The sequence below is a fragment of the Neovison vison genome, chromosome 6, assembly GCF_020171115.1.
Source record: "Neovison vison isolate M4711 chromosome 6, ASM_NN_V1, whole genome shotgun sequence".
NCBI lineage: Eukaryota > Metazoa > Chordata > Mammalia > Carnivora > Mustelidae > Neogale > Neogale vison.
Window position 1 is genome coordinate 13,179,325 of NC_058096.1, and position 23,394 is coordinate 13,202,718.

The 23,394-nt window shown below is 48.8% G+C and overlaps 1 protein-coding gene across 2 annotated transcripts in view; it reads left to right on the forward strand.

Annotated features, from left to right (window-relative positions):
• TIAM1 (TIAM Rac1 associated GEF 1) overlaps positions 1–23,394 on the forward strand; it is a 202,566-nt gene that overhangs the window by 65,913 nt on the left and 113,259 nt on the right. For both annotated transcript variants that reach the window (XM_044251032.1, XM_044251033.1), the window contains exons 3-4: positions 2,763–3,736; positions 18,264–18,711. In XM_044251032.1, the coding sequence (XP_044106967.1) occupies positions 2,774–3,736; positions 18,264–18,711 (1,411 nt within the window). In that variant the 5' untranslated portion in view covers positions 2,763–2,773. The remainder of the gene's footprint in view (positions 1–2,762; positions 3,737–18,263; positions 18,712–23,394) is intronic.

The following is a 23,394-nucleotide window of genomic DNA, read 5'->3' on the forward strand; positions in this document are numbered from 1 at the left end:
GGAACCATGGCTGACACTCGTTCTAAGCTTTTTATTATTTATTGGAAAAACATACAGATACATAGACACATTCAGGTGTCTTAACATGTACTTTAAAAGATCAAGAACTCTAAGGAATTGGCCATGGCCTTTAGGTATTAAAATGCTTATGTGGGGCTGCCTGGATGGCTCAGTGGGTTAAAGCCTCTGCCTTTGGCTCAGGTCATGATCTCAGGGTCCTGGGATCAAGTCCCATATCGGGCTGTCCGCTTAGCAGGGAACCTGCTTCCCTTCCTCTCTCTGCCTGCCTCTCTGTCTGCTTGTGATCTCTGTCAAATAAGTAAATACAATCTTAAAAAAAATATATGCTTATGTGTTGGAGCATCTGTGTGGCGCCTTCAGTTAAGAGTTTGACTCTTGGTTTTTGGTTCAGGTCTTGATCTCAGAGTTGTGAGATCGAGCCCGGCGTTGGCCGCTCTCTCTCTCTCTCTCTCTCTCCCCCTCCCTCCCTCCCTTTTCTCTGCCCCTCGCACTCACATGTGTGCTCTCTTTCTCTAAAATAAATAAATCAAAAAAAAAAAAAGAAGAAGAAACGCTTTCTTATTTATTTGACTTTCAAAATGTAGCACACAATATTCTTCAGGATATAGATCACAAATGGTCATGTATGGACAGTGGATGTTTTTCTTTCCCCTCTAGTGAGTTGAATTGTTGTTGTTGTTTTTCTTTGCCCCTTAAAGACGCCAGCCAGAGAGGCAGGAGCTTATTAACTGCTTTGAAATATACTTGCTGCCGGGAAAAAGGAGATTGTCCTGCTTGGAAAGTTCCCTCTGAGAATCACATGATGTGTGACCCAGTGGGGAATATTCCAGTATGGGAAAAGTGTAACATCTGGTGCCTGTGTGAGTTACCTCCGAACTCACTGGAACACGAAATGGAGGTTTTCCCTTCCTGCGGCCACCGATTTGGTTTCCATGAAGATGGGCTCGTCTGAGTTGATGGAGTGTTTTAGACGGAGTGTGAGATTATAGAATGATTCCGGATCAGTGTGAAGGTGTCTGATAGTCCCGACTCTTTGTTATGGTCCTGGTCAGTTCGTTCTCTGTGTCCCCCCTGGTACCTTTCACTGTTTTCTTGTCTACCTTCCATGGCTACGGTATCCGTTTCTTGAGAGTTGGGAGCGTGTCTCTTTTGTTCGCTGCTGTGTCTCTGGCTTCTACAGCATGGTAGGTGCTCATGTATTTTCTGAATGAATGACTACGTAGGTGGTTGGAAACATCAGCGCAGGAATATATACAGCTACTATATTTTCCCTCTTTTCCTTTCTGGCCACTTTTATGTGTGTGTCTTAAGCGCATACAATTTGAATGGTACAGAGAAAGAACAGAGTATCGAGAAGAGGCTAGGAGAGTCACAGTCCCTGAGCTTTGAAGGTCTTTCTTCTTTCTCCCTGTGGGCGACAGTCACCAGGCCAGGGAGAGAGACCGGAAAATGGGAAGGAAGGACTTGAATTAACCTGGGTAGCCCCAAAAGGCTGAATTACATTTAGTGGTTTCATAATGTGAATTTCTGTGTGCAGGGCACTCTGTACCAGATTAATGTTCCTGGTTTGGATTTGCTCCCAGAAATAAACCCATTAGTCTGCTGCTAAGCAGAGAGCGGGGTTTCTTTTCGTTTTGCTCATCTCCCTCTCCCTGCCTCCCACTTCATGCCCCCCTCTGAAATACCAAAAGTTAAGGTTTTCAGAATGCCGGGGCATTGAATTGAATTTTAGGTAAATGCCCATTGTTCCTTTTGACCTGGATGAACTAGGAAGAGTTGATCGGACTTATTAATCTCTTGAGTGTTTCAAGTTTTGATTGATTTTTTTTAAAAGATTTTATTTATTTATTTGAGAGAAAATGAGTGAGAGAACATGAGCGAGGAGAAGGTCAGAGGGAGAAGCAGATTCCCCAAAGAGTCAGGAGCCCGATGTGGGACTCGATCCCAGAAGTCCGGGATCATGACCCGAGCCGAAGGCATTCGCTCAACCGACTGAGCCGCCCAGGCGCCCCTGATTTTGAAATACAGATGAAAGTCCGGGTCAGACGGAAACACTGGGAGGGAGGGAGGTCGTCAAATGCTCCAGTGAGTTTGGTTACTGCTTTTTGAACCACATTATCATTTCCAGCAGAAAGTCCGTTTGTGGGGTGCCTGGGTGGCTCAGTGGGTTAAAGCCTCTGCCTTCGGCTCAGGTCATGATCTCAGGGTCCTAGGATCGAGCCCCGCCTCTGGCTCTCTTCTCCTCAGGGAGCCTGCTTCCCCCTCTCTCTGCCTACTTGTGATCTCTGTCTGTCAAATAAATAAATAAACTCTTAAAAAAAAAAGAAAAAAAAAAGAAAGTCCGGCTGTGCTTTCAGGGTTTTTGGTGTCTGGAGAGAAGCCGAGCTGGAGGGAACCACGAGGGTTTGCAGCCCTGTGAAGGCAGCACGGCAGCGGGCCCTGTGGGCAGCTAGCTACCCTCTGGGCACAGACACGTTTAATTCTCTACATGTCTACCTGGGTTCTCATTTCACATCGCGGAGGGCCCGTCTCAGTGGAGGCGTCAGTTCTCACCTGCAAGTGTGTAAGGGCCCAGGCACCTGCCAGATGGGCAGGTGCAGAGGATGGGGTGGGCAGAGGATCGTGTCCTGTCGCCTTACCAAGCTCTCTGCCCGCCCCGCACCCTGAGCTCTTTCTGTTAAACTACCCATTCGTGACTCACTTCTCCCCTCCTCTCTTTCCTCCCACCCCCCATGCTGCAGACCATAAAACCATGGGAAACGCAGAAAGTCAAAATGTAGAGCATGAGTTTTATGGAGAAAAGCATGCCAGCCTGGGCCGGAAGCACACGTCCCGCTCACTGCGCCTGTCGCACAAGGCTCGGCGGACGAGGCACGCGTCCTCGGGGAAGGTGATCCACAGGAACTCTGAAGTGAGCACACGATCCAGCAGCACACCCAGCATCCCGCAGTCCCTGGCCGAGAATGGCCTGGAGCCCTTCTCCCAGGAGGGCACCCTAGAGGACTTCGGCAGCCCCATTTGGGTGGACCGAGTGGATATGGGCTTGAGACCCGTGTCGTACACCGATTCTTCCGTCACTCCCAGCGTGGACAGCAGCATCGTCCTCACAGCCGCCTCTGTGCAGAGCATGCCAGACTCGGAGGAGACCCGGCTCTACGGGGATGACACTACGTATTTGGCTGACGGAGGCAGGAGGCAGCATCCCTACACATCCAACGGGCCCACTTTCATGGAGACGGCGAGCTTTAAGAAGAAACGCTCCAAATCTGCAGACATCTGGCGGGAGGACAGCCTGGAATTCTCACTCTCCGATCTGAGCCAAGAACATTTAACAAGCAACGAAGAGATCTTGGGTTCCACCGAAGAGAAAGACTGCGAGGAGGCTCGGGGCATGGAACCCCGGGCGAGCCCCCGGCAGCTCAGCAGCTGTCAGCGTGCCAATTCCCTGGGTGACTTGTATGCTCAGAAAAACTCCGGGGTGACGGCAAACGGGGGGCCCAGGAGCAAATTCGCAGGCTACTGTCGGAATCTGGTGTCTGATATTCCCGATCTTGCAAACCATAAGATGCCACCAGCTGCTGCCGAAGAGTCTCTTCCCTACAGTAATTACAACACACTCCCCTGTAGGAAGTCTCACTGTCTTTCTGAAGGTGCCACCAACCCACAGATTAGCCATAGCAACAGCATGCAAGGCAGAAGAGCAAAAACAACTCAGGTAAAGTGGTTGAAATCTGTTTCACTATTTTGGAAATGGTGCATGAGTTCAAGTGCATGCTTTTGCTCCTGCAAGCTTCCCATCTTTGAGTGCCTGGCGGCGGCTGCACCTGCTACTACCCCCTCCCCCCCGGGATTCATCTCAGCTCTGCTTCGCCCCTCTTCCAGTTCGGTGCCAGGGGTGGGATGAAGGGGAGAGAGAGAGAGAGAGAGAGAGAGAGAGAGAGAGAGTGTGTGTGTGTGTGTGTGTGTGTGTGTTGGGGGGGTGATGTGGGTAGGAGTGAGAATAAAGCTGATAAGTTCATACTCGGGACCTGCTGCCTCTCCAGCTCAGCTCTTGAATAGCGTCTCGCTTCTGCTGAGCCTCCTTCCTCTCCCCGGACAGATGGGCCCGGCGGGTTGCACACTCTCGGGGTGTCTCTCCAGTGCCGCAGGTGGGAAGCTCCTCGGAGGAGGCCTCTTTGATTCAGGGCGGGCTCTGGTCATTGGTCAGCTTCTCGCGGGGGTTGGCAGGCTTCCGACCTTACCAGGAGCCATTTCAATTTCCTGTTCCTTGCGATGCCGGCCAGCCCTGTCTCTGGAGGGAGGGGCAGCGGAAGGAATGACATGGGCGGCTTCCAGTTCCTACTTTGCAGCCAGCTCGTTGTTTGACCTTGGGCAAACCCTGACTTCTAGTTGCTTCGCTGAAAAATGGGAGTGAAAAGGGCTCAACGTGCCTGTTCAGGGGTCTTGGGCAGGAGAGAGATGGGTGTGAAGGCGTTTCTTTAAAAGATTTTTTTTTACAAGTGCCTTGCTGATGGAAAGAGATCTCATCACCTTCATTGGTAGTCATACTCCCCCGGAGCCTAAGAGCCCACCGCGCACTCCTGTGTGTCCTGGTCCTTTTTTGGTCCTGCTGTTCCCGGTCGCCGAGTTCCGGGCGTCCTGGCTGGTGTTGAGGAGGGGTTCATGGTTTAACAAGACAGTGCTTCTGATCAGAGATCCAGTCAAGCCCATTTGCCTCGAAAGGCACGTCAGCCTCCAGGGTGACCAACCGACAGCCCCGTGGTCAGTGGGAAAGCGGCAGGTGCCCTCCGAGCCGACCGGGCAGGGGTGGTGCTGTTCCAGGACGAGTCAGACAGGCCTTTTGAGGTTTAGTTCTCTCAGAAAGGGGGTCTAAGGAAAATGGGCAGATGGTGGGGAATCCAAAGAGGGGGCAGAGAAAATGGACACTAGACTGTATTCTTGCTGGAGAGCAGATTTTTATAAAATAGCCCCGATCTCAGGTTTCTGATTTTATGTTGGAATTTTTAATTCTCCTGTACCAGCCATTAGGGGAGTCCTCGGTGTTTTTTGTTTCTTCTCCTATGCTAGCTTTCTGTATTAGGATAATTAAAACTTTCTGTATGTTCCTCCAAGTTTATATGGGTTAAAGGAGACCGTGTTTGACCTCTCCCCTCCTTTTCTTTCCCAAATCATGTTTGACTGTGATAAAAATACACATGACATTTACCGTCTTGGCCATTTTGGAGTGTGTAGTTCACGTTCACACTGTTGGGCACCCATCACTACGTCCATCCCCAGAACTCTTTCCATCTTGAAAACCTGTTAAGCAACAACCTCTCATCCTCCTCCCCCAACATGGGCCCCACCCCCCGGCCCCACAGCCCCAATTCTGTTTTCTGCCTCCATGAATTTGACTACTCTAGGGATCTCCCATAAGTGGAATCCGGTAATAATGGTCATCTTGTGACTGGCTTCTTTCCCTTAGCATAATTTCCTTGGGGTCCATCCATGTTGTAGCCGGGATTTCCTTCCTTTTTAAGGCCGAAGAATATTCTAGCACGTGTGTGTTTGCTGCAGTTTTCTTTTATCCATTCATGTGTCGAAGGGCAAGTTGTGCTGATGATGTCCAAGCCAGGTATCGGGGCTCCACTCCTCACCTGGGTGACTTTGGGCAAAAAACTATCAGATGCGGGAATAATAAGTAAGGCCTTTTGAGAAGATGCAATGAAGTAACACAGTGCCCGGTCCTTTGGCAGCAGCCGGTAGGGGAGGTTTTGTTAGTCGTTGGCTGTGTTCCTTATTAGTGGCGGTGTAGGACTTAAAGGCCCAGGGTGGTTCAGTGTTTTCTATCAAAGTCTTGTGTCTTAGAAACAGTTGTTCAAGACGTTGACTCTACAATCAGAGGAGATGAGCCTGAAGTTGCATCCCCATGGACACCTGAATTTTGTACCCTTCTCTTCTTGGGGGCGAGGCTCACTGATGGGAATGATGGAACAACCCCCCTGCGGGGGCTGCTCCTCACTGTCCGTTTGGGAAGTGGAGAGACCCGTGAGATAGGTGACCTGTCCTGTGACCTGAAAGGGGCCGAAGGCTTGGTCTTAAAGGCACGGCCGGAATGGCACTGCAGGGCTGAAACGAAGAGAGGGGCTCCTGGCCTTCAGGATTCAGAGAAGAGTGCGTTGATGCAGGCAGTTGAGAAGGGAACATGACCTATGACCTGTGACTGTCCCTCTTACCTGGAACAATGCCACCCGGGACTTTTTTTTTTTTTTTTTTAATGGGGTGGGGCAGAGGAAGAGAGAGACTCCACGCTGAGCACGGAGGCCGACATGAGGCTCGATCCCACGACCCTGAGATTCTGACCTGAGCAGAAATCAAGAGTCAGAGGCTTACCCTACTGAGCTTGCCAGGCGCCCCACGTTAGCTCACATTCTGTATGAAATCTAAGAGGGGTGCCTGGCTGTATTCTGGCTCTCCATGTTGTGCCCCACCCCCCGGCGCCCCAGGCCGGGGACAGCTGGACCTCTGGTTCAGCCCACCCCCCGTGGATGGGGGCTTGAGTCACAGCTGACTACACCCAGAAGAGAGGGCAGAGCAGTTTTCTCCTGCAGAGCCGGTACCACTGTGAGCTCTCACGTGTCATTGTTCTATGAAATATCCAATTTTGGCTTGGCGCCTTCGGAAATTGTTAATATATGGAAGTGAGATCATCTAAACGTGGTGTCTCAGAATGTCACTGCCTCGGCAGCTTAATGTGATGCAGAGAGCAACGGACTCGCAGTCCGGGGACGTCCATTTACATCCTGGCTGGCTCCTCGCTGACCGGTGACCTTGGGCGAGTCACTCCCGTCTTGGGTGCCGCGCAGGCTCCTTCTCTGTCCGCGGCGAGGGACACCAGCCTCTGACAAGCACCCTTAGGGGAACCCGGCGGGCACCCAGCGTGGACACCTGTTGCAGAGTCCATAGAATGAACGGAAGAATTATTTTCGTATTGACTTTATATGTTGAGCGAGGATCTTTAATGACTTGAAACAAACCCCAGAATTATGCACAACAGTCCCCATCCACCCACGCTTCCTAGTCTAAGTTTGGCATGTTCATCCAACGCGATTTCTTGAGAACCCACTATGTTCCAAACAGTGTATTTTAAGAGACAGTGGGTGTGGAAGCTTCCTTGAAAAGAATTCCTTTTTTTTTTTTTTTTTTTTTGTTCTTTTTTTTGTTGTTGTTGTTGGTAAAAGTTTCTGACCCGGGGGAATCTCTTCAGCGAGCTTGGATCGGAGATGTTAAAGTTCCTTCATCCTGCTCTGGTGACGTAGTTGAATCTGTAACTGTCAGCAGTTTACTCCCCAGAAGAAGAGTTTCTGGAAGACATTTGGCCCCAGAGTGTGGTCTCTGAGCCTGGGATGAAATACACTTTATCTGAAACAATGGGAACAACTTCTTTGGATTTGAAAATGATCGAAAAAGAGTCTTTGACCGTTTTTCCTTTTTTTGTTGTTTGTTCAGTAGTTGGACGTGTTACTGAAACATGAGGCCTTGGAGCTCACATGTAGTTTTTAAAAAATAACACCTGTTTCATGCCTGCCACGTGGTGAGTGCTTAGGAATTATTTAATTCAGTAGGTTTGAGTGTGTGAGTGTGTGCACGTGTGTGTGCACGCACACAACATGCATGAAAATTTGTGTTGCGACTGTTTTGTATTCCTTTGTTGGAAGGGTTTATCCGTATCGCTTAAAGCAGAGTTTACTTGCATTGATGTCCAGAGAAAGACAAGAATAGATTGGCCCTTGATTTGATGGATACATTATTGGTCTTTTGGACTGAACTTGACTGTCTCTGATATTCCCATGGTTAACACTCAGAGCTGGGGCAGCCTGATATCACGTAAAGACGTTCTGAAATCCAGCAGAGCCGAGCTTGTCGGTCTGAGCACTGTTTCTGGATGGACCTCGGTGCCTCCTGAATGGGGCTGATGGGAGTTCTGCACGGAAGTGAGTACGAAGCTCCTGGCGCGTTGTCTTCTTGCGCTTAGTAGAAGCTCAGTCGGTCATGGTTATTAGTTGTGATGGGAATAGTTTGGCTTCCTCTTTCAGAGCTCAGCCCTCCTGTGTCTCAGACTTCCAGTGGGTGAGGTGGAAAGAGAGAACTGCCAACTGATGGAACATCTTGGAGCCAGGCTGTGTGTTTCAAAGGGAAGCTTTGGCTTGGGGCCATCGTACGGGACTTGGTAGGAGAGCTTCATTCATCCACTTAGGAGATGGAAGAGTGGGAGCTGCTCTTACCAAGAGCTTCTCAAGGAGCCACAGCATGGAGATAGCCTGGGACCCCTGCTCAGAGCCCCCTGTGGAGATGGGACACTGATGATGGGTTTGTGTGTTTGTGCAATTTCTGACCACCTCTGTGTCCCCAGAAATCTTCACACCATAGCGGATGGAGTCGGAACGAGGTAAGGCAGAGCTCTCCATCCGTTTCTGGCCCCCGTGGGCCATTGACAGTTTCTTTTCAGCCTGATTTCCAGCTCACAGATCACCCCTATGTCCAGCCCCCTCCCTTTGTGGGGGAGGAAATATATCTAAAGAGATGAGGCGACCAGGTCTCGCAACTAGATTAAAATCTAGGTCTCCTGACTCACCGACCAGGGTCATTCTTCGGAAGCCCACACCCCCACACCATTACTTCCTCCTCATTCTCGAACAGATTCCAACTTACATGTCCTTAGATTTTAAGATCAAATTTCTCAGTTCTGGGGCAGAAGCGAAAAAGGATGATTGACTGAAAAGAATGTAGGAATGTTCACACTGTAGCCCAGGCGCAGTGGTTCCTGAGAGAGGTGTCCGCAGCAGGGTTCAGAAGAAAGCCTTGCTTTCTTGTTTGGAAAGGCAAGTCCTAGATCCATGATTTCAGCAACAAGGGGTGTGCAGTGTTCTTGGAAGAGGCTCTTGAGTTCCTAGCAAAATTGTGTTGGTTTTTATAAAATTTGTTTTGCTTTACACTTAGCTTAAATGGCTTAGGAATAAGTATGTTCCCCAAGCTGAAAACCGACATCAGCATCCAAGAGATTCTTAACCTTTGGTCACAGACTCCTTTGAGAGTTGGATGAAAAATTTGGACCCTTTTCTTAGATAAACACATGGACCACCCTTCTGCATTCAATTTCAGGGGCTCCATGGGTTCCCCAGTCTATCTAGAAGCTTCTGGTTAATAACCCCAGGTTAATTCTTTATGAAACAATATATTTTCATATAAAATTTATTTTTTTTAAAAAACCCCTTGCCTTGCCTTTTCTTCAGACCATTCGATGCTTCTTTTTTCCTTTCCCCTTGATCTTCCTTTTTCTGGCATCTAAGTTAAGCAATGAGATAGTGTTTTGAAAGCAAGCCCATCCATTTTCGGCAGGAATATCTGCCTCTTGGCCAAGATCTTCTTTGGGGGAGTGAGAGGGTGAGTAGGTAGTTGGGGGATGGCTGTGTTGTTCGTTTCAGACCCTTTCTACTTGTAAAAAGTATGGTGGACTCCAAAGGGCTTCTGTTTATGTGGCTTCTAGCTATAAATAGTTATCACACTAGAAATTGAAACAGGAAAGCAAAAAAAAAAAACAAAAAAACAAAAAAACCCCAAAACCACTTGTTGATTCATTTTTAAAGTAGAACCAATAAACCCATTCTTTGTTCACAGAAATGACTTTTTATTTTCTAAAATTTAAAAAATTAGGGAGGAGAGAGGTGTTAATTTATATTTGACAAATCTCCACAGTTTCTGGCAAACAGGAGATCCTAGAGTGTCCTCTCTGCTTCTGCCTTCACTCTTTTGTGATTGTGTTGGTTGGTTGGTTGGTTGGGGGGAAATGTGGTTTTGCCCAGGTAGCTGGAAAAGGCAGGGCATGATAGCCACCCCCTGAAATTACCTGAGGATCCCTGGTCCACACTTTGAGCTGCCCATTGAGGCTAATACAGGCTGGGGAAGTTTAGGCCTTCAAAATTCCCATTTTTAGTTCAGTGCTTGAAGAAGAGGAACGTCTGTGTTCATTGATGAAACTGCTGGTTTCTTAGCATCACTGAGGAGGAGGAAGGGCTGGAATTGGGAGCTTAGAGCCCTTCCAGAAGCCTGCTATGAGGGCCTAAGAGGGCCTCCATGGAGCCCAAGGTAGAACTTAGGAAATAGGCTTTTCACTGTCATATGGATGCAGTTTGCTCTGGATGACTGTTGGCAGATTATCTAATGTGGCCCATAGGACGGCACGTCCTGTCTTTCTTTTTCTAGTTTAAAAAAAAAAAGTTAAAGAAAGCACTTTAAATTAACTCTGGTTATGTCTGTAAATGACATAATAAAACCAGATTGTTTGAAGATTGCAAAGTTCAGCTTGACAAGTAGGGCTCACTTCTCAGCTCAACCGTAGCTGGGCTTGAGCTGAGCCGGGAGATGAGCAAACCTTTAAATCAAATGAAAATGTAATCCACGAGGAACTGTTTTCCTTGTTTGGAGATTATGGTGGAAAATGAATAGTGGTTTATTCATGGAAAGGTGGGTTTATTTTTATTTATTTGTTTATTTATTTATATTTACTAAGACTTTATTTATTCATTAGAGAGAGTATGCACATGCGTGCACATGTGCACACACGAGTGGGGGTGGGGCAGAGGACGGGGGAGAGCAGGGAGTCGGACGTGGGGCTCCATCCCAGGACCCCGGGATCATGACCTGGACCAAAGGCAGACCCTTAACTGACTGAGCCACCCAGGCGCCCTGCAAAGGTGGGTTTATTTTTTTGAAGTGTCTTGCCTACTCCACGCCAGATACTGTTTGTAGTGCTTTGGGATGTGTCAACAGGAAAAGGTCCTTGAGCTCATGGAGCTAGTTTGGGGGTGAAATGGGGACGTGCAGGCAGAAAACAGCATAATAAGCGCTCGACATGCTATGGAGAAAAGAGCAGGGCAGGGCAGATGAGGCAGTGGGGGATGCGGGAGGCAATATGAGATGGGGCGGTCAGGCTTGACCCCCTCGAGAGGGCAGACTTGGGAGCGGTCATTGATTTGGGAGGTGGGAGTGTGCCCTGCGTGTTTGAGGGAGCAGAGCTGGGGCAGGGGAACAAGATGCTGCAGAGAAGTTGGCCTGGCAGTCGGAGGAGGGAAAGGAGTCTTTTAGCTGTGGAAAGGGGGGATGTGAGCTGAGCCTTAAAGGATGAATATCCTGGAAGCAAGAATAGTTGGGAGCATGCACCTGCGTTGCCCTGACTGGTAGGTCCGTCCTGTGCTCCAGTGTGAAGGCTGGACGTCTGCAGGGGGCTTTGCAAGGCAGGCCGAGGAGCCTTCCACATGGCTCCTGGGAAGGTCTGCCTGGCTATGGTGTGCAGGGTGCATTGAGGAAGGTTGAGGGAAGAGAGCTTGTTGCTGAACCACGGCCGTGGCTCTGAGAAAGGAACCCGCAGGTCAGGTAGTGAGGAGGGGAAGGATGACTACAAGGTTTGAGGCACCTATGTAGAAAAAAGCAGATAAAAAGAGAGAAGATGATTCATTCGCTCAGATGTTGACAGTCCCCAGTCTGGAGTTACCTGTAGCAACATTTCAAGCATTTGCTAACACACTTCTGACTCCTTTTTAGCAACTGTAAGAACGTTGCGTCGAGAGAAATTTTGAGTCACTCCCATTGGGGATCATTAGAGAAGGAGGGAAGACGTGTTGAAAACATAAAAAGGCGTGGAAGTTTTGTCTTGGGAAAGGGAGAAGGGAGAACTAGAGCTGGGTTTTAGAAGTCTTTCGAATGGAGGTGGGGCATGATAGTGGGAAACCCAGCGGGTAGAATTTACAAACTTCAGAATTGAAAATGCAGAAAGGCACTGGATGTTTGGTTAGAGAGCAAGAGAGAGAGGGGGAACAAAAAAAGCCTTACATGGAAAAGTAACACTGCAATATTTCTAGCAAATCAGGAATGGCAATTATTAGTAACAGTGTGCATAGTTATTAATCGACAGTGTAGAAAACACCACCATTTTGGGGCGCCTGGGTGGTTAAGCATCTGTCTTGGGCTCAGGTCATGATCTCAGGGTCCTGGGATCGAGCCTTGCGTCAGGCTCCTTGCTCAGTGGGGGAGCTTGCTTCTCCCTCTCCCTCTGCCTCCCCTCCCCCCTGCTTGTGGCCCCTCTGTCAAATAAGTAAATAAAATCTTAAAAAAAAGAAAAGTAGAAAACACCATTTTCCTAGGTTATGATGCTATTTTGCAAATGTGAAAATAACTTAAAAGGCACTTCATTGGCTCATACCAGCCGTGGTCAGCCCATTTCCCCCAGTTTCCTCAGCAGCACCCTTCCACGTTAGGCACTAGAGAGCGAGGTCAGGCAGTGCTTCTCTCCTTGGGCCAAGATGAATTTAGACCGAAGGTGGAAATGACAGTAATCCTAGTTAATGCTTTTAAGCAGGTACTATGTGCTGGGCACAGTTCTAGAAACCTTTGCTGGGTTAATTCAGTTCCACAGCATCTTAACAGAGTGTTCTAAAGGGGAGATAACTGTTGTCATCCCCATTTGACAGGTGGGGAAACAGGCACAAAGCAGTTCAAAGTAACTTCCCTGGGATCGGTATTGACCATACTGAGATTACCGAGGGAGAGCATCCTAAGAGTATATCAAGTATACTGAGGAGAGAACACTGGGAGCCAAAAACAGTATTCATGTGTGTGCGTGTGTGTGAGACGGGGCACTTGGCAGTTTGGGGGACAAGAAGATGGTAAACCAGGGGAGAAGGAGTGTTTTAGAATTGAACAAGGCAAAAGTTGTTCTAATTCAGAGCTTCTGCAAGTCAAAATTTCTTCAACCCCCTGAAAGTCCACGAACTCTCTATATTTAGCTTTTCTGTATAGCTATGTGAAAGCAAAGCTGGATTCATCGGGGAAATTAAACAGCGTAACCAAGGAAATAGCTTCTAATTGCATCAGACCGATAACTACACATGGCTGATTGATCTTACTGTCCTTGAAATGTCCCAGGGCCCTTGAACTTTGTGGCTGATTACCTTTTCAAAACTGTGTTCACCTGGCATTAACACAGAAAACCTGTCCCTCAGAGGATTTGTAAGTTGCCCAGCGAAACCACTGGAGCCTTGTTACAATGTATCGATACCCTCATTCATGCCGCCTGACCCTTCAGTTTGCCAAGGTGGTGAGAAGGGGCTTTATATTTGCTGCATGCCGCCAGCATTTTAGTACCCGAGCCCACGTTAGCATTTGTGGTCCAGCTCTGGTGACCTCGATGACCCTGGCCTGGCAGCTGTGGTGTGCTTCGGGCTACAGCTGGCCACTTGTGCACCCGGTAGGAAAGTGCATACGTTTGTGCTGGGAATCTGCCAGTGCCGTGGAAACTGGCGAGCGCTCTAGAAATCTGTCTTGGGAGGATGTGTCCAGGGAGGCCAGGCTCTGAGAGCCTCTGTACCCCATGAATGTTGTGTATAATCGGAAGCCTTTTCAGTGGAGTGTTTCTAACACGGGGAGTATATTTTGAGTAATTTCCAGGAAATCTCTGAGTGGATCATGCATCACATGGGAGTCACTTCTCTGTGTCGCTAGGGTCTTACCATCTCCCCTGATCTCCTTTGACTTTTGAATTAGAGCTTGGTATATGATGAACTACTAGGACCTATGAGATGCTAAGAGACCTCACTCACTATGAAGGAATATATCTTGTGTTTGCTATAGACACTGCTGGGCTCCCGTGAGATTCTGCCCTGGGGTTGGTTTTTGGATTTCTTGCTGCTGGGAAGAGTGGGGGAGGTTCTGAGTATGGAAAGAGTCCGTTTTCTCAGGTGCCAAGCCCTTGAGAGTGAGGTGGGAAGGAGGAGGAGCCCTCGGAAGGATGACCACCAGGAAGGTTCGCTTGACGGTGGCCCTCTTCCTTCTGAGCTCTTGGAAGGTGCATTGCAGTGACAGGCATCCTGACGTCGGAGGGTGATGGGCATCCGGGATGCAGCCTCGGAGGGGTGGATGCCTGCTGTTTTCCAAAGTGTGAACCCAGTGAGCACAAGGGTGATGTATGGAAATGTTTGAATCACGATATTGTACGCTTGAAACTAATCCAGCACTGGATGTTAGCTAACTGGATGAAGATAAAAAACAAGAAACAAAGTGGGAACCCAGAGCCTCTGTGTCGGAGTGTCTGGCTTTGGTTTGTGCTAGAGATTCTGAGGTGATGCTTAGGCATTTGGGGAGTGGGGTTCCACAGATGATTCTGACCCACACTGAAGCTGGAGGTTGCTGGTGCCCGCGAGCCTCTCGTGGACCGTTCCGGCGTTGAATAGTGCTTCTGGTTAGGTCGTCCTTACTTCACGTGATGCTAGAGCCTGGAGCCTCTGGGTATTTGGGACATCGCAAACTTCATGATCAAGTCGGGTTGGGTCTGGGCAACCCGCATGTTTCCCAACAGGCTGGGTCACATATCAGTGGGGGCCATCTACCACCGAGCCTGCTTGGCCACATGTGGAGATAAGGTGGAGTCGGCTTGGACAAAAGATCCAGAGCATTCCCCAGCGGTTACACAGGTTGTGTGCTCCAGGGCTATGCCGTTCACCTAGGGCCAGCAGGCTTCTCACCCGGGGTGATCACTTTTTTGCTCAGATCAGTGGCCATCCCAGAGCTGGGCACACAGAGCCCGGGCCATGGCGAGCTGATAGCAGCAGTCGGCGTGAGCAGATGTTCAGGCCCGGCAGAGAGGTGAGTGTCTGCCAAGCCTTAATGCTTAGTTTCTAGAGAGGCCCCGGGGTATTCCATAAAGGGGTAAATGGTTTGTGGGGAAGTCGGAGACTTTAAGACACATGCTCTTAAGGGTTTGGTCTGTCTCGTTTCTGCCTCTTTCCCTCCTCATTCACCTCCTCCTTCCTCTTATCCCTACTCTGAGATTTGAGCTCTTTGCCTGGGAAGTTAAGGCAAACAGATACTAGCTTTCGCTGGGAAAACCTGAAAAGGGCCTTGTTGACAAAAAAGGGTAAAGCATGGAGTTGCCTGTTTCGGTAGAACCTGGCCAGGTGCTGCTTACAACTGAGCAGTGGGGCTGCCGTGTCATAGTGGAAAAGGTGGTTGGAAATGTGAGTTCCGACTCCCGGTCGGCCAGCAGCCAGGGCTGTGAATTTCTGAGCCCCAGCATCCTCATTGATTAATCAAGGGGATGGCTTTGCAAGGTCCCTGCCTATTCTTGAGCTCTGGGAATTAACAAGATGCCTTGAGTCCATTCTCTCCCTGGTTCTGAGGTCTTTCTCTTACAGACCAGGGAGGTTACCAGCATAGCGAATCTCTCCCTGACGTACAGAGATGCTTCTCACCTCTTTGCATCTTAGAGGGGAGCTTGGCACTGATGCCTTCCTTTCTTCCAGGGAAAGACTGAGACCCATGAAAATGAATCCAGATGTTTAGGAAATTCACACACACCTGGTCTCCCACCACCCAGGGTTGTCTTGAATCATCAGTCATGGCATATTTTACTTATTGTCTTTATTGACATGGTCAATATTCCTGCTGGGAGAAGTGGGAGTTCTTACCTGTGTTTTCCTTTTTATTTATTTTTTTTAAAAGATTTTATTTATTTATTTGACAGAGAGAGATCACAAGTAGGCAGAGAGGCAGGCAGAGAGAGAGGGAAGCGGGCTCTCTGCTCAGCAGGGAGCGACTCGATGTGCGACTCGATCCCAGGACCCTGAGATCATGACCTGAGCTGAAGGCAGCGGCCCAACCCACTGAGCCACCTGGGCACCCTGTGTTTTCCTTTTTATATAGGGCATTTTTACCCACTGGATCTGGGTCCTTCATGGCCCCGGTGGGATGGCAGATAGCAAAGTGATGGGACTTGCAGTTGCTAGCGTATGCCTTTAATCCCCTTGAAATCCCAGAGGTCTGAACTCCATTGGAAATGCAGCTGGTCCTCTGAAGCTATCCTAACTCCTTCCTGCTTCTGTTTTCCCTCCTTGCTTTTTCTTTTCTTTCTTTCTTGAAGAATAGTAGAGAGGGGTTCCCAGTTAACCTTGAACATCTGTCAAAGGTAGTATTGGCCAGATCCATTATTTTCCTCCTTTAAAAAAATTTTTTTTTAATTTATTTATTTGACAGACAGAGATCACAAGTAGGCAGAGAGGCAGGCAGAGAGAGAGAGGGAAGTAGGCTCCCTGCTTAGTGGAGAGCCTGATGCAGGGCTGGATCCCAGGATCCTGGAATCATGACCAGAGCTGAAGGCAGAGGCTTAAACCCACTGAGCCACTCAGGCGCCCCTACTTTCCTCCTTGTGCACACTGTTCTCTTTATTGTGGGTTTTTTTTTTTTTTGAAGGTGCACGGTGTTCTGATTTAATATATGTATACATTGTGAAATGATTACCACAATCAAGTTAATTAACACATGCATCACCACACATAATTACCTTTGTGTGTGTGTGTGTGTGGTGAAAACACCTAAGATTACTCCCTTAGCAAATTTCAGTACCCAGCATGCTGCACATTCGATTCCTAGAGCTTAACTTTTTTTTAATAAAGATTTTATTTATTTATTTGAGAGAGAGCACGAATGGGGAGAGAGGCAGAAGCAGACTCCCCGCTGAGCAGGGAACCCAATTCGGGGCTCGATCCCAGGACCCTGAGACATGCATGACCTGAGCCAAGGGCAGACGCTTCAGTGACTGAGCCGCTCAGGCGCTCCTAGACATTATAAACTTTCATAACTGAAAGTTGGTACCCTCCTTTGGCTGCCATCTCCCCCTTTTCCCCACCCCCCCACCCCTGATAGACACTGTTCCGCTCTCCGTTCTATGAATTCAACATTTTTGGATCCCCCATATAAGTGAATCATACAGCATTTGTCTTTCTCTTGCGTGTCACGTCTGTCTCTGCCCATCTTTTAGTCGTTCGCTTAGTGTCTCTTGATGACGAAGGTGAAGTGAATTTTGAGGCCCTCACTTAAGAATGGACCAAGTGAGATGGGTAGAGATAAGGTCCACCAGCTGTCCGGGCCTCGCCCAGGACCGTGTCGCTGTGTGGCTTGGTTCATTCTGCCCCGTGGCCTCTTAGCAAATATTTGAGCCCAAAGATTTTATTTTTATGCCAACTCAGAATAGTCTGTTTTTACATTTGTGAACCATAATTGGCTGCTTCTGAGACTGAAGGCTGAAAAAGTGGTGAAATCCCCAAAACCGTGTGTTACTTTGCCATCTCTTCTGTGTCATGCCCTTGTACCTGTTCTCTTCCATGGAGAAAAATCAGTCTGATTTCTTATCCATAAGACCGTTGAGCTGTCCTATCCAATATTGCTGTCATTATCCCTCCTTGATTACTGCCATTATTTAATTATTGTTTATGGACATGCCTGTAGCACTTTGGAGCGATTAAGGTTCTGATTTGAGAACAGATCTGTCTCTGTCCCCGAAATGTTAGGCTTGAGAGCGGGGACAGTGCTTTGGAACTTCCAGATGTTTTTAAATTGGAAATTGATACCCCGGCGTGCTGGCAGTTGCCGGAAGCTGTCACTTGGCCCAGGGGCAGTGAGTAGCCTGCCTGGGGCTCCGAGCTTGCTGGCTTTGAAAGGGCAAGGTAATTGGAGAGCCTGCCTTGGAGCTGTGGGCCCCACAGACTTATTTAGCTCAATGCAGAGTGAGAGGCTGCTTGTTTTCGAGAAGGGACGCTGATTACAGCATGAGGACTCTTGCCTGTTCGTGGGACCTGGGTCCTTGCTGGGTGAGTGGGTGAGGCTGTGCGCTGGTTATCTTTTGAGTTGCCACATTATAAAACAGACTCCTAACCGAGTTATTTATTGATTGATTTACGGAATCGTACTGGCTGCAAAGACCTTGTTACCCCCTACTCTGACACAGCTAATCAGCCTGCAGAATTTCCTGGAGTTTGGGGCAGGCTGATGAGGGTCAGGGAGCTGAGCTCTCTCAGCATGGCGGTGGGAGCATCTATAGCTGATCTGCCAGTTAGTTGATTATCTAAGTCAGATAAATGATAAGCTCTTGGAAGCCTTCCTTGGTTTTTAATGCATATTTCTTCAATGTTTGGGATGGTTCGCATTCATGCCAGGGCGGCTTAACGGCCCCCTGTCGCCCCCCCCAACTACCCTCCCCAGCCGTTTTGCCGACAGGTTGGGTTTGTGCGGATCTGGGGTTTGGGGAGGAGTTGGTCCACGCCCGGCTGGGGAGCAGCGGTGCCGTGTGGGTTCCCTGCAGCTCTGCCGGCTGCCGAGTCCCCGGCTCTCCTCTCGTCCTGATGCATGTCTTCCTCTTGTCCCTTTCTGCTCCCAAGGATGTTAACGCCGGCGAGGGCAGTGAGTTCGCGGACAGCGGGATCGAAGGGGCCACCACCGACACGGACCTCCTGTCCAGGCGATCCAATGCCACCAACTCCAGCTACTCGCCCCCCACCGGCCGCGCCTTCGTGGGCAGCGACAGCGGCAGCAGCTCCACCGGGGATGCGGCCCGCCAGGGGGTGTACGAGAATTTCCGCCGGGAGCTGGAGATGAGCACCACCAACAGCGAGAGCCTGGAGGAGGCGGGCTCGGCGCACAGCGACGAGCAGAGCAGCGGCACCCTGAGCTCGCCGGGCCAGTCGGACATCCTGCTCACGGCCGCGCAGGGCACGGTGCGCAAGGCCGGGGCGCTGGCCGTCAAGAACTTCCTGGTGCACAAGAAGAACAAGAAGGTGGAGTCGGCCACCCGGCGGAAGTGGAAGCACTACTGGGTGTCCTTGAAAGGTAGGACGGGGAGCGCCCCGCCCCCCGGTGTGGGAGGAACCTTGCGCGTCAGGGTGCACCTGCGCACCCGATGGTTTATGAGGACGTGGGGTGTGCATTTTATACTACTTTTAACCAGTTGTGTAAGTATGGGAATACTTAGTATGAAATCTTCCCTCTTAAAAATTTAGGTGTGACCCTGTCGTGGACCATAGGGCAGATCTCTAGAATGTGATCATCTCTCTCTTTTTCAAAGATTTTATTTATTTCCTTGACACAGAGAGAGATCACATGTAGGCAGAGAGATGGGTAGAGAGAGAGGGAGCATACAGGCTCCCTGCGGAGCAGAGAGCCCGACGTGGGACTTGATCCCAGGGCCCTGACACCAAGACCTGCGGTGAAGGCAAAGGCTTAACCCTCTGAGCCACCCGGGTACCCCGTGATCATCTCTCTCTCTCTCTCTCTCTTTTTTTTTTTTTTAAAGATTTTATTTGTTTATTTGACAGACAGAGATCACAAGTAGGCAGAGAGGCAGGCAGAGCGAGAGAGAGAGAGAGGGAAGCAGGCTCCCTGCTGAGCAGAGAGCCCGATGCGGGACTCGATCCCAGGACCCTGAGATCATGACCTAAGCCGAAGGCAGCAGCTTAACCCACTGAGCCACCCAGGTACCCCATGATCATCTCTCTTAACTGAAACTTTCTGTGCCTTGATTATCAGTAACTCCTCACTTCCCCCTCCCCCACCAGTGCAGTTTTGTTTTCTTTCCTTTTTCACAGTTAAGCTAGAGGAACATCCCACATCGAGTTTCCTTGTATAGACAGCTGCTTCTGAGGACAGCTCATTTGAGGGACGTGTTCCAAAAGAAAAGTCATTCAAGTTAGGGAAGTGCCTCCTAAAATAACTATTTTGGAGGGAAACATTCATTTGAATCCTGTGAAATGACCATTTCTTTAGGCTAAAAATGCTAGAATATCACTAATTTCATGAGGCTCAGCCCAGTGCTTACTAGAATGTCTGAGTCATCCTAGGTTTGTGAAAAAGTAATTGTTTTACGGTCACACTCGACTATATGAGAGAGAGGGAGAGAGAGGGAGAGAGAGAGTGTGTGTATGTAGATACACATGTGGAGACATGGCTGCCTTTTCATTAGTAAGTGTAATGCTTTTATATGTTGCTATTCGTTATCCTACTTCAGAAGTTCATGCACATACTATTGTGCATGTCTGCATGTGTCTCCGTAGGAGAAAAGCTCCCATTTGTGTGCTCCGTGTCTGAGAGAGTACTTGGAGTCAGCCCCCTTAGACCTTCTGTCACAAACCAAATTTGAGACCGGTTCAAGTATGGCAGGACAGGTTCGATAGGTTAACAAGCATGAAGGACAAGCACAGGGAGACATCTGGGCTTTCCAGGTGTGGTGTACCCTCTAGACCATTCCATACTCCATCTCCTTAACTGTGGTTAGAGGGAGAACATCCAGTCCTAGAGGCATAGAGCATTCTAGAGTCTGCACAGTGAGGCGCAGGCCATCCCCTGAAGGACAGGCGAGGTGTAGGTCGGTCCCATTACTGCTGGTGCCAGCCGTTGCTTCAGTACTTCAGTGAGACAGGAAGCGAGCTTGTTAATTAGACCGGACGTTTTCACTGCATGTCCCAGAGATCCGCAATGATGGTACCTGAAGTGAGATAGAACTGAGTTCCCTCTTGTCCACCATAGGCTGAAGTTATGGTGATTCCTTCCTGTGAGTCATCCAGGTCCCAGGTTCCTTCTGTCTCCTTGCTCTGCTGTTCCCAGATCCAGTCCCTGTGGTCAAGGTAGCTCACCACCAGGCCCACTTCCCACAGAAAAATGAAGGCGTATCTCTCTACCCTGTATCAGGGCCATGATAACCAAGTACCACAGACTTGAGTGGTTTAACCAAAGCAGTTTATCTTCTCACAGTTCTGGAAGCTGGAAGAGATCAAGGTAGAAGTGAGGCTGGGGAGACACCTGACTCCTTGGCTTCTCGATGGCTGTCTTCTTCCAGTATCTTCCCCTGGCCTTCCCCATCTGCCCGTCTGTGTCCGAATTCCCTCTTCTTAGAAGGTTAGCAGTCAGATTGGATTAGGGCCCATTCCTCTGACCTCAGTTTATAAAGGTATTTGTAGAGACCCTAACTCCAAGTACAGTCACATTCTGAATTACTGGGTTAGGACTTCAAGTAGGAATTTGGGGCGAGATAATTCAGCCCATGACAGGCCGTGAACCTGTGTGTTAAGTAAGCTTCCCAGGTGATTGCTACAGCTGAGACACCAATGTTAGTGTCGTAGACTAACAATAATTAGGCGCTTTTTCACTTGGGACGTGGAAGAGGGCATCGTTTGGTTCCGCCGTTCCCTTAGAGAATAAAGGATACCCAAAGCCCGGGTGTGCCATCTCAGAGCAGGGGCTCCAGAGCCCGTTAGAAGAGGGAGCCTTCACGCTCTTGGTGACCCAGATTTGAATGGCACAGTCTGTCAGGCTCCTGGCCCAGGACACAGAGCCACCGAGCCCTCCGTTTCTTGATCCTGACGGGTTCCCATTATAGATCGACATGCTCGGGCCTGGTCCTTGCCACTCAAAGGCAGAGCGTGCTGCTGTGTTTTCCTTGGCAACTCTGGAGATCGAGAAATAAAAAAGCAGAGAGCACCTGGGAGTTGTGGGGGTAGATTTCTCTAAAGAGTCTGCCACTTTAGGCAGAGTAATTAATTTTTTTAAAAAATGATTTCATTTAGAATTAGTCTCTGGAGTGTCTCTTTCGGCAAGTGCTGAGCATACAGGAGACGGCCAGGGGTGGGTGAAGGCAGACGGACTGCTTTCAGGAAGCACGTGCTTCCGGGATTTGCTGCTTCGTGTTAATCTTCACACCGAAACAGGCAGGAAATGAGAGTACATTTTAACGATTTTAACCAAGTTTAACCACCTACTGTCAGGGGTGATTGTAAACCAATGTTGCAAAATTACAAAAACAGCAATTTGAGAAGACCGGAAAATGTTCCACATTTGCACACGTCAGGGTCTGTGGATGTCTCGTCTTCATGATCCATTGGCTTCTTTCTCTGTCCGCAGCCGATGGTACAGCTGTGTTGCTCCTTGTCTGTTCAGAGTCTGCTAATCATTAGTGTCGTGTTAGTCCTAAAGAGGAGAGCAGGGTTTCTCAACAGGGGCACTGTTGACATTTTCTGGATAATTCTTTGTTGTCGGGATGCTCTCTGGGGCTGGGCAGGATGTTTAGCAGCATCTCTGCCCTCCACCTGCAGGATGCCAGTGGCACCTGCCCCATTCCCCCCATACCCAGTGACAAACAAAAATGTCTCCAGATGCCACCAGATGTCCTTGACCTCAGTGGCAAAATTGAGGGTTTTTCCCACCTCAAGAACCTCCGATTTGGAGGAAAATAGCATCCCCTTTCCATTTTCTTTCCTATATTATCTCTGAATCTGTGCTAGTTTAAGAAGTGAAAATAGGTACAGACAATTCTGCAGTGTGTTGTATGTGTTTCTGAAAAGACCTGCGATCTTCAGAATAACAGGGACTGTGGGAAAAATAAGGTTGGGACAGACTCCTTAATAGGTACGTCATTAAGTTATATGTTTGCAGGGCACCTGGGTGGCTCAGTTGGTTGAGCAGCTGCCTTCGGCTCGGATCATGATTCCAGGGTTCTGGGTTCGAGCCCTGCATCGGGCTCCCAGCTCAGTAGAGAGCCTGTTTCTCTCCCTCCCTCTGCCTGCAGCTCTGCTTACTTGTGCTCTGTCTCTATCTCTCTGTCAAATAAATAGATAAAAATCTTAAAAAAAAAAAAAGGGCCAAAAAAAATTATATGTTTGCAACTTTTTAGCCCAGCACTAAATAGATAGATAAGATAGACGGGTAACTAAATACTCTGCTAAAAACACTCAGTAGTTCACATCTTACTTTTTAACAATGACTGCTTTGGAAAACGTGGGACTTCACCTTTCAAAGCAAAATAAATATAACTAATGGGTAGAAAGAAGAATCAAAACTCCCGAATTCTTGAGACCAGGACAGTGATGAAGAAATCCTAAAGTTCAGAAGCACCATACGACGGGACTGGTAAGGAAGGCTTTGGGGAGACTCTGCCAAGGGAAAAATTGTGATGCGGGTGGACACGGCATTCAGCTGAGTTCGGGGATTTGCCTTCAGCAGCTGTTAACCTACAGATGTGAAATACGGTGGGCTGGGTGACACTGCCTTTGAACTCATGGGACTTCTCCATTGATCCCCATCATTGTGCATTGCTAATCACATAGAAGCAAATTTGCTTTATGAAAACTCATATGGTAGCTGCACTTTCAAGGACTTTGCTGTTCACATAAAGCATGGCCCTTGCTGGTGGTTAAGATGTTGAAAACTGAAGAGTTAAGAAAGAGTCATAAAGTGGGGCTCAGGCTTCCCCCGAAACTGGTTTGACTTCCAGTTTGACTTCCCCTGAAACTGAGTTGATGGTAAATGTTCAGCTAGTAATTACTATTGAGGTGAGCCTCACGTGTAGGTGACGATGGAGAGAGTCTCCTAAACCCACCTTGCAACAAATTTCGGAGAGGTTTTTACTGTGACTGCCTCACTAGTTTTGTGGTGCAAGTAAGCGTGGATCAGGCTTCCAGATCCTGCAGCCCCTCATACATGTGCCATGACATACCTTCTTTTGGGAGGAACAGGGACATGGTT